Below are 11532 nucleotides of genomic sequence, written 5' to 3'. Positions count from 1 at the left end.
AACTGGTCCATCAAAGCTTGTTCCACTTGCAGTGTGTGGCCCATAACCTTACATACCTTTCCCATCCACATACCTGTCCAAATTCCATTTGAAAATTCTCTAAAGATTTAGGACAACTTTAAGTTCTGGCAGCACAAAGGAATTCTGAATATCTGAATCATTTTATTTTAAAAAAGATAAGATACCAATTATATATATTTAAAACACATTTAGTTATTTACAGGCAGGGTAGTTCATGCTTAGCAATACACAGAATGGAGATTATGAGAGCTCCCCATATTTATATGAGATTATAGAAATATTTTGCAATAGCAAGCTATGATTTAAATATAGATTATTACCTTTAACGTTAACATGGTTCACAGAAACATTTTAAGGCATAAAATAGAACCCTTAGCACAATACATACAGTAGATTACAAATCAGATATTGAGACTGGGCTTAAACCACCTGGCAACATTTTAGAAAGGAGGAGGAAGAATAAAGCTGACATTATTTGGACATTCCTTATCACTAACATATTAAAAAAAAACATACACAATAACAATTTTGGCAACATTTCTGCATGGAAGCATAGCTATGAATAAACTGTTAAAAGTTCTCAAGACAATTACCACCTTTTTGCTGTCATTAAAAGAAACAAAGAAAGAATAAAAGGCAATGTGTGGTGCAACACAAATTACAAGTTACAATGATTACATAAAAATATTCTAAGACCAAATGTGGTTCCTGATGGAAAACAATTGTATTTACTCTTTTTCCTCTTAAAATATTTTTTAAAGAAAAATATTCATGGTAAACAGATGTTATTCAGCATTAAATATATACGTACAGAAAGCAAGCAGAATATACCGAAGGCCACTGACACAAAAATAACATCTCCAGACAAGCAGTGCAGATGCCATTGAACAGGATGTAGGTAAATACATGGCGAGAGAAAGGAATGAAACACAAGTTGATACGGTGAGATGAAGCAGATCAGCTGTGGTTTCTATGCAATTCAGTGTAAAATTAAAAAAAAGTAGTCTTGCAGTTTTTAGATTATGTGCTCCTTTCCGTGAAGGATTATCCAGAAACATACGCACACAGGTTTTTGCAATCATTTGTTGGCTCCTGCTTTGTGTGAGGTATTTCACAAATTCAAAGAGCTTTAACAAATGTAGCAGGTCAGGCTACGATACTGTAGGACTTGCCATTTCTAACCAATTGTGGCAACTTGCAGCAACTTGAGAATGATATTTTAGGAAGTGCTTCCCGCGATGCAAGAAACTGAGTCAAACCCTGAGCAGTCTGATTTGAAAGATAATATTGAATAAATGGGTGTGGTGTGGGTCATCCCATTATATTCCATTCCTTTACCACTTTGAGAAATCATCCAAAACGATAGGTGCAGCATTATCCAGTTTGCATCCTTCTTAATTACCTACTTCAATTGTACATTCATTGTGTATTAAAGTCAGGGTGCACTGAGAATCCACATTTCCAATAGCTTACATACACAGTGGGTTCCGGTTAACTGGAACACAGCAGGACCACTACATTTTGGCCCAATTAAGGAACTACTACAATTAGCCCAAGTTTGATGGAAATAGTTTAAAAGGTATAAATAAAAACTACCATTTAACTGAGTAACAAATTATGTATTTAAATGAATTACAGAACAAGTTAGAACACTACCAATACAAGTGGTTGCATATCCGATAGTGACTGGAAACCTGTGTGGGAGGGTTTTTAAAAGTGGAAAGGCCATAACACTGGGACAGCTGTACTCTCGATCTCGACAGTCTAGGTCTAGTGGTACAATTAGTCATCACAACTGGGTTATAATAGTTTCCTTGGTTGCAGTGAATGACATGACTTCATCTGCGCCTCATCATGCCCTTCAGTCTCAATGGAGTGTTACAGAACCAGCTCCTTCTCTTATCCACCCATTCCATCAGAGCTGACTGTCCATGCTGGGATGAGTATATCCCCATTTCATTTCTTTGACAAACTTCTATAGATAGAGAGAATCCGGACTGGTTGCATCACAGCCTTGTACGGAAATACCAAACCCCAGTGACAGAAAGTCTGCAGACTTGTGATGGACTGGGTGGATACAGCCCAGACCATCACAGGCAAAACACTCCCACCATTGAACACATTTACATGGAGAACTCCCACACGAAAGCAGCATCTATCATCCAGGTCATGGTCTCTTCTTGCTATTACTAACGGGCAGGAGGTACCTTAGGCCCCACACCACTCAGTTCAGGAACAGTTATTACCCTGCAAACATTAGGCTCCTGAAATGAACTTACCACAATTCTCTATTGATTCCATAACCTACAGCTCACTTTCAAGGACTCTATAATTCATGTTCTCAGTATTATTTTATTTTTATTTGCAGTTTGTCTTCCTTTGCACGTTCATTGTCAGTCTTTATGTAGAGTTTTCCATAAATTCTATTGTATTTCTCTATGTTCCTGTAAATGCCTGCAAAGAAACTAATCTCAATGTAGTGTATGGTAACATATATGTACTTTGATAATGAATTTACTTTGACTTTAGTCTTTGTATGGGTTATGCTTATTTGGCAATTTTTTTCCACTTACACAGTTTATACATTGTTAATAGATCTTTTGATCCTGGTAATTTAATGGAAAGTATTTATTAATCTGGGCCAATTAAAAAATTGGTGTGAAGTTTCTGACAGCAAAACAGCAAAAATAGGAATGAACACTGCAGAACATATCATCTTACATTGTACAACGGACAATTACCTAGCTAAGCAGAAGATAAGCTTAATAACCACACCAAAAGTTATGCCTGATATTTTAATTGCTTAGTCCTTCACTGTTTAATAAAACTGTTTGGAAAAAACAACTGTATTAAACAGTAAAAATGAAAAGAGTGAAATCAGGCCTCCATTCAATCCTTCAGAATGCAACACTATTACTCAGCAAGTGAAAGTGACATATGGAGCTCCAGATCTCACAGAAATACCCCTGTAAAAACACAATGGCAATGTCATCCCACAATCCTACAACTAGCTGCAAGTTATCGAAGGCAAGTAAATGGTGCATTACTAAATAAGAAAATAACTCTATGTGCAGTAATTGTTTTGACTTAAAGAAATAGCAACTAAAGCCATAAAAAATTTCATGATGGCATTGTTAAAAATAATAACAGAAGTGCAAAGACAACTCAACTAGAGCAACACACAAAATGCTGGAGAAACTCAGCAAGTCAGGGAGCATCAATTTTGAAAAATGGACAGCCATCGTTTTGGGTCAAGTTTCTTCATCTGGACTGAGAAATAGAGCAGAGACAGCCAGCATAAAGAGGTGGAAGGAATGGTAGGGCAAGAACTGTTAGTAATAGGCATATCCAGGTGATGGAACTGATGGGAGACCAACTATTTCCCTCCATAGATGCTGTCTGATACTCAGAAGTCCTCCAGCTCTTTGTGTGTTGTTCAACATTCCAGCATTTGCAATATGTTGTGTCTCCACAACCCAATTAGAAATTTTTCTATCCCCTACAGGCCCAATCCCCACCCCAATTCTCTCAAAAGAATTCACGATACTCTTTAATTCAACTTAGTTATTCTGCTTCCTAAAAAAAATGCTGAAGGAACTCAGCAGGCTAGGCAGCATCTATAGAAAAAAGTACAGTTGACTTTTCGTGCCGAGACACTTCAGCAGGACTGGAGAATAAAAAACTGAGGAGTAGATTTAAAAGGTGGGGGGGGGGGGAAGAGAGAAACAGAAGGTGAAATCTGAAGGGGGAGGTATAAAGTAAAGAGCTGGAAAGTTGATTGGTGAAAGAGACAGAAGGCCATAGAAGAAAGAAAAAGGGGGAGGAGCACCAGAGGGAGGCAATGGGCAGACAAGGCGATAAGGTGAGAGCAGGAAAATGTGATGGCAAATGGTGAAGTGGAGAGCGTAATTGGAAGTTTGAGAAATTGATGTTCATGCCATCAGGTTGGAGGCTACTCAAAAGGAATACAAGATGCTGCTCCTCCAACTTGAGTGTGGCCTCATCATGACAGTGGAGGAGGCCATGGAGAGATATATAGGAATGGGAATGGGAATTAAAATGGGTGACCACTGTCATGATGAGGCCACATTTAGGTTGGAGGAACAACACCTCATATTCCGTTTGGGTAGCCTCCAACCTGATGGCATGAACAGTGATTTCTAGAACTTCCAGTGCACCCCCCCCCCCCCGCTTCACCATTTCCCACCCCCAGTTCCCTCTCTCACCTTATCTCTTTGCCTGCCATCCGTCTCCCTCTGGTGCTCCTCCTTCCCCACCCCACCCACCTTCTTTCTTCCATGGCCTTCTGTCTCTTTCACCAACCAACTTGCCAGCCCTTTACTTCATCCCTCTCCCTCCGGGTTTCACCTATCACCTGGTGTTTCTCTCTCCCCTCCCTCCACTTTTTAAATCTACTCCTCAGCATTTTTTCTCTAGTCCTGCTGAAAGATTTCGCCCCGAAATGTCGACTAATTTTTCCCATTGATGCTGCCTGGCCTGCTGAGTTCCTCCAGCATTTTGTGTGTGTTGCTCGGATTTCCAGCATCTGCAGATTTTCTCTTGTTTATTCTGCTTCCTAGTTTGTACTCCTGTGTTTGGCTTAATTTGTATTTCCACTAAAATTGTGTTCACTTTCTAACCCTGAAATTAAACGATAAAAACACCATCTAATTTTTGTTGCTGGTTACTATAGCCATTAATAATCATTTATTAATGTAAAGATTATTATTTAAAGTTAGAATAAAATCTCTTACAATTAACATGGAGATAAATCAAAGTGTACTGTAAGAACTTTGTAACTAAAACATCCAAACAGACATGAATGCACAGCTCATAGCATGACTCAATTCCACTCCTCAGTGTGTTATAGTTTTAGTGATTCCAGTTGCTTGTTATCTACTTTTGTTTCAGAATCCTGGTACAATGAAAAACTCCGCAAGATAATTAATTCATGCTTCCAATTACTAGGCATTCATCTTTCAACTACACAAACCCAAGAATAATTTTAAGAATAGGAGTCGTAATGATTTAAACTTAATAGTTTATGATCCTGTTGTATTGATATATATCACAAAATGTATTTGCTAAAATCTAAAAAGCATTTTATAAACGTTGAAGGGCACATCACTTTCCTTTTATCTGTTCAGAGTTAATTTGTAAGGTCTGATTTGTCGAAATGAGTGAAAATTCACATCATTTATGCTTAGCACAAAACACAGCATCTTTTGAGGAATGAATTTCAATAAATATCATTCTGACATTAAGAGCATGATAGGTGTTGCATGGTTTTTGCATCTTCACAGTCCCATAGATAGCAACCAGTCTCTAATCAGCAGTCAAAATTACAGATACATTACAGATTTCTATTAAGAATCAATGCACCTTTAGGTATTCAGAGAATAAACATGGCAATATTATTTTCAAATTGAGTCTACGTATGGCATGAAAAAAAATCACAGGACATAGAAATTATGAAACCTTTAGATCCCCAATTAAAATAGTCAAAAATGCCTTTTGAAAGAATTTTATACAGAAAATTTGACCTTAGTCTCTTTATAGAAAAGGATGTGGGCTTTTTCATGTTAAAAAAATAATTCTGATAGAACTTGCAACCGTGAGAGAATGCCTTCTCTCTCCTTCTGCTGAAACATCAGCTTGCTTCTCATCCATGTTTGCTTATTCCAAAACTGCTCATTTTCCTTCTTGATATAACCAATAAATCTAGCATTTTACTGTACAGCTGTACATGGTCAAGTGCACCACTCTTTTAGAACCATTCAAGAAAGTATAATTTTAAGCTTGCTTCACATATTCCAGAAGTTTGTGCAGTATACCATTTTCCAGTGTGTTCACTTGGACTAAATTGTCCCCTATATGATCTAATTGCCTCTTTTCTGCACCTAACAAAAATCACTGCACTCTCACAGACCCTGGACTTGTGCAAGGTGGAAAATAAATGCTTACGTTGGGAAATATTATGAGACAAAAATCAGACATTTTGAGATGATAGTTATGTAGGAAAGAACATTCATAGAATTTCATCCTCCGGTTTTCTTTATCGGGGCATCATGCTTATGTGGGCAAAGGATCATCATCTCCTTTGTTACATTTACACTTGCAGCAGAGGACAAACGGCGTGGCAAGCAGAAGGAAAGGAGATGCTACTAATAGCAAAAGGCCAAAGCCTGCAAATATTCCAACTACCTAAAAGAGAGAAAGAAAATAAAATATGATTGTTGCAGTCTGCAATAATAAAGAATGAAAATGCTCATGCAAGAATTTTAAACATGAGGCAATCACTAGTAAAAATGGACCAAAGATTTCTTTATTGTCTTTTTGTACAATTATTAATTGTAACAATAACAATCATATGCAGTAGACAGACATAAGGGTTGAAAAATAAGGAAAAAGTATGTGATTGCAATGGAAATTTGTGCCGTATTTGCACTCTCTCTTGCTTTTCTCTCACTCGCTCTCAAAAAAATTGATTTCCGTGACATTGTATATAATTTGCGGGCATCAGGGAGCCACTATTAATACGTGGGAGACTCCCAGAAGTTCCGGGAGAGGTGGGATGTCTGGGATAAACCTGACAATCCTCACAGCCACAGAGCTTTCCATTTAGCAGTCACAACTGTCCTTTCTTCACTCTATTTTGTAGCAATGTGTTTGAGTTCTAAATTAAGCTGCTATTTCAGCACAGGATGAAAAGGTGTTTGCAGATCAAAAGACCTCAAGCCCATACAGTCTTGAAACTGCACTGGTAAACCAGATGTTGGGCTGCAGACACATTCCTTGAAAAGTTAAAACTAGCACAAATTCCTACAGACTTCAACGCAATATACTATATGTCATCAGAAAACTCTGTTTTGTATGGAATACAAAAACACTATTAGATTTTAATTTTTTATTATTACTTATTTATTGAGATACAGTAGAACAGGTGGGCCTTTCCTGCCCTTTTAGATGCGCTGCCCAGCAACCCCTCCAATTTAACCCCAGCCTAATCACGGGGCAATTTACAGTGACCAATTAGTCTACCAACTGGTATGTCTTTAGACTGCAGGAAGAAACCAGAGGACTTGGAGGAAACTCACGTGGTCATGGGGAGAACTTCCGAACTCCTTACAGTCAGTGGAAGAAATTGAACCCAAGTGACTGGTACTGAACTGCCCCAAATTATATATAATACATTATAATTATATATTATCCTTTAAAAAAACTGCAGCTACTGTCAATCTGAAATAAAGCAAAAAGTGCCGGCAAGTCTCAGCAGGTCAGGAGAGAGAAAAAGAATTACAGTTTCAGGTCAAACACCAACCACTGGAATACCTCCTTCCTCAGTTGCTTGCCATTCTGAAGTTGACTAGGTGATGCTAGTGCACAGGACAACAGACTGTCTGAGGAATCTGCCTGGATAACCTGCAGCGTGAAATGGAGTCTCCCAAACCCGATCATCGTCAGTCCAACTTAGTGTTTGGCAATTGAGCTTGGAGTTGGTAATGCATCCACTGAAGTTGATGCAAAGTAGCCATCTAGACATTGGTGGTTAAAATGTCCAACTTCATGTACTGACACCATCTGTGACCAGGTCTCTAGGTTATGAACATTATGGAGAGTACACATGATGCGATGGTCTACCTTTGCTGTTGTTTTTATGCAAAAATGCCAGCTGCATCTTTTAAGCAACACACATAAAAGTTGCTGGTGAACGCAGCAGGCCAGACAGCATCTCTAGGAAGGTGACTGCACCTCTTCCTAGAGATGCTGTCTGGCCTGCTGCGTTCACCAGCAACTTTTATGTGTGTTGCTTGAATTTCCAGCATCTGCAGAATTCCTGTTGTTAGCTGAATCTTTTAAACTGTTTCATACTTTTGAATGGAAACAAGCTTCATTTCTATGTTGCTATTTCCATTATAATGCAGATGCTGCTGAGATGAATGACTGGTTTTACCACTTTAACAGGGTCTCCAGTGGTTTGTTCAGGTTGTGTGGCTGCTTCTCATTTGAGTTTCACCCACTTTATTTCTAGGCCAACTGAGAGGGCTTCACATTAGATAAACCTCCAGGATAACGAACAACACCTCATGCATTTCAACAACAGAACCGACCTCACCAAGAGTTTACACGTGACCAAGTTTCCAGCTTAGTACATGGTCTGGAAGACACTAACCCCTTGACTACAGAGCATTTGGCACACCATTGTGTTGATGTGTCCTGACACAAGCAAAAGCTTCTCTCCTTCCAAGGTTGAAAGAACAGCTTGATAGGTGGCTAAACGAAATCTAATATCATCAATCCCAGCCACCTACCCAGTGAGTAAGTAAACTGTGGGAAACTAAATGCCAAATAGTTCCCATGAGTCACAGAACCAAATATACAAAGTATCCAAAAGATAATTCAACTCTTCTTATGACTAGCTAGGAGCTTATCCCACCTATGTAAGGAGGGAGAGAACAATAGTGATGTACGCAGAAAGGGGAAAGCCTCTCTGGGCTCAAATATCAGTCGGCTTTTATCTTTTCTTCCTCACTTAACTCATGTTCTGATTTCTTGTGAAAGGAAAGGAATGTAAATTGTAATTAAATTGCTATTGATACACTTGTGTACTTCAGGGATTCCCGTGAATTGCATTGGTAGATAAAGGGAAGTTCATTAGTCTCACAGCCATCATAAGCAGTCTCCATTTCACAATCAAATCTTTGTAAACGCCAAGCATTTATCACTCACCTGGGTTCTGTGCCAAATGACAGAGGCACGTGTATGGCCAAGCCTGTTTCGACACGGGCCTTTATCATAGTGAATTAATAGGAAGTCATCCTATTTAAAACAAACAAATTTAAAAGATGTACATTCTTTCACTCAAAGCAAAATCCACTTAACATTGTACAAGTTAATTTTTTTTAAATGTATTCCAATTTTAAACTTGAATTTCAAATCTTCCAACAAATTAAAATGATTAGTAGAGTATTTTTATTTACAAAGACAGATCTTGCGACATTGTAACAGACTGTTTTTAACCTCCTGCTAGCTTTATTTCCTTCCACTCGCCTCTTAGGATTTGCGAAACATGACAAATACACACTGGGGCAAGGGTGAGAAGAATTGATCCCTAAAAACCAACAATGGGCTGCCCAGTTAAATATGTAAAAAGGCAGCTGGCTCAGCACTGCAAAAATTATCTAGTGTTCTATTGCTACTTTCAAAAATAAAAATAGCCTATGAGGTAACTTGTTTTAAATTTGTCTCTCACATTTAGTCACACGTCAACTAGTAGGACCCATTCTGTTAAGTGATAAACATAGGAAATTCACAACAGCATACAATACCTAACGGCCACTCCTTTGCTTGCATCTTTGGAAACAGCTCTATTTCTATTTTTAATATCTCTATTTTTCCCTTTCAGGGTTCTTTTGAAGACCCTGACCTGGAATTGCACGCTGACTTTGGTTCTTTGCAGGAATGGGACCCGGTCTCAGGGTTTCACGACTGGCCGTTATTTGATATGCCAAGTACGTAGCCTAGGAGATTAGCTTGCCTTCAGAGCTCAGGGATCTCATGGCTGTAGAGACGGGCGGACTGAAGGTCGGTGCCTCTGCAGGAATCCAGTGTGTCGTGGGAGCTGGAAGATCGAAAGCAGCGAGCTGGCTGCATGCCCAGAGACCCGAGTTCTTTGGGCACAGAGCTAGGAAAGTTCAAGGCATAAGGATATACTTGGCCATGCTTCACAAGCTGCTCCAATGCTGGAGAAGGGTAACATGTCAGGCTTGTCTCCAAATCCTGACACTACCCCTTTGCTGGAGGTATGTGTGAGTATAAGCATGAGAGTAGGGTCTCCACTTGTAATACTGGAAATTATGGCCATTAGTTTAATCAAGGATTTTTAACTACAAGTCATTTACCCCCAGAGTCCCCTGCAATCATGTATTTTATGCTAACATTACTAGCCTCCACATCCAAAGTATCCCCCTTGGCCATTTCCACCAGATCCGAAAGGACTCCATCATCCATCACATTCTCCTCACCACCAATCTTTCCGCCTTCCAAAGGGACCCTTCTTTCTAAGAGTCCCTAGCCCGCTCGACCCTTCCCACCTTGCCTTTCTTGTCCCATGGCAATTTGCCCTGCAACCGTAGGATAGACAACACTTGTCCCAGCACCTCCTCCTTCACCACCATCCAGAGACCTAAGCTGCCCTTCCAGGTGAAGCAGAGATCCACTGCACCTCTCCCAACTTGGTCCATTACATTTAGTGCTCATGATGTGGCCATCTCTACATTGGCAAGACCAAGCAAAGACTGGTCAGCCATTTAGAAGTGCATCAGTGCTCTGTCTGTAATGGCCATCTTGAACTTCCAGTAACACCTTAATTCAACTCTCCTTCAGATTCCCACTTCAACCCATCTGCCCTCTGCCTTCTTCACTGCCATGCGAGGCCACACACTTACTCAATAAACAACACCTCAGCTTCCACTTGAAAAACCTACAGCCCAGAGGGAAATTGGTCTATTATTGTCACATTTACCAAGGTGCAGTGAAAATCTTGTCTTGCATACTATCCATATAGATTAATGCATTAAAACAGTGCACTGAGTTAGTACAAGGTAAAACATTAGCAGAATGGAGAAAAGTATCAGTTACAGAGAAAGTACAGTGCAGGAAGACAAAAGGATGCAAAGTCAGAATGAGGTGGACTTTGAGGTCGAGTCCATCATATTGTACTAGGGGAGAACTCAGTAGTCTTATAAAGAGTGGATAGATGTTGTTCTTGAACCTGGATACACGTTTGCAGGTTATTTTATCTTCTACACGAAGGAGAAGGAGCGCGTGCGCAACTCCCATTGTGATGTCAAAGACCAGCTCTTTTTTTTTGCTGACATTGAGAAAAAGCCTGTTGCCGTGACGCCATGTTATTGAGCTCTCTATCTTCTTCCTGTACTCATAGATTCAGCCCATTACAGTGGTATCATCTACAAACTTGTCAATGGAGTTAGAGCAGAATCTGAACATGCAGTTGTCAGTGTATAGTGAGTAGAATAGAGGACTGAGAATGGAGTCTTGTGGAAGACCAGTGTTGAGAATAATCGTGCTGGAGGTGCTGCTGTCTATCCTTACTGATTGCAGTCTGTTGGTCATTAGGTCTGGGATCCAATTGCAAAGGGAGGCACTGAACCCCAGGTCTGAGAGTTTGGAGATGAACTTGTTTGGAATCATGGTTTTGATATGGAAATTGAATTTTCAGTTTCAGGTAATCCACTCCACGTGTTTCCTTCTCAGACCCACTAATCCACTAGGGGTCTCTCTCGGTTTGCTCTCCTTTTCCACCCTGCACCATCCCCCACCCATGTTACCAAGACTCAATATCCTTTTACTCCTGGTTCCATCTCCTCTTTCATCCATATTATCTATCTATCTAGGTATATACTCCCTTGGCCAACCCATCTTATCCCTTCCCCCAACTGGCTCCATCTGCCCATCACCATTATATGGTTCCACGTATTACCTGCCAGG

The 11532-nt window shown here is 39.8% G+C and overlaps 1 protein-coding gene across 7 annotated transcripts in view; it reads right to left on the bottom strand.

Annotated features, from left to right (window-relative positions):
• Positions 1 to 4457: 4457 nt before the first annotated feature.
• LOC134340674 (probable E3 ubiquitin-protein ligase RNF144A-A) overlaps positions 4458 to 11532 on the bottom strand; it is a 104073-nt gene continuing 96998 nt past the window's right edge. For all 7 annotated transcript variants that reach the window (XM_063038125.1, XM_063038141.1, XM_063038114.1 and 4 more), the window contains 2 exons: positions 8752 to 8841; positions 4458 to 6225 (listed from right to left, as the gene is read on the bottom strand). In XM_063038125.1, the coding sequence (XP_062894195.1) occupies positions 6094 to 6225; positions 8752 to 8841 (222 nt within the window). In that variant the 3' untranslated portion in view covers positions 4458 to 6093. The remainder of the gene's footprint in view (positions 6226 to 8751; positions 8842 to 11532) is intronic.

The sequence above is a fragment of the Mobula hypostoma genome, chromosome 2 (genome assembly GCF_963921235.1).
Source record: "Mobula hypostoma chromosome 2, sMobHyp1.1, whole genome shotgun sequence".
NCBI lineage: Eukaryota > Metazoa > Chordata > Chondrichthyes > Myliobatiformes > Myliobatidae > Mobula > Mobula hypostoma.
Note: the sequence above shows the minus strand (reverse complement) of the source record. Positions and strands in the feature narration are given on the sequence as shown.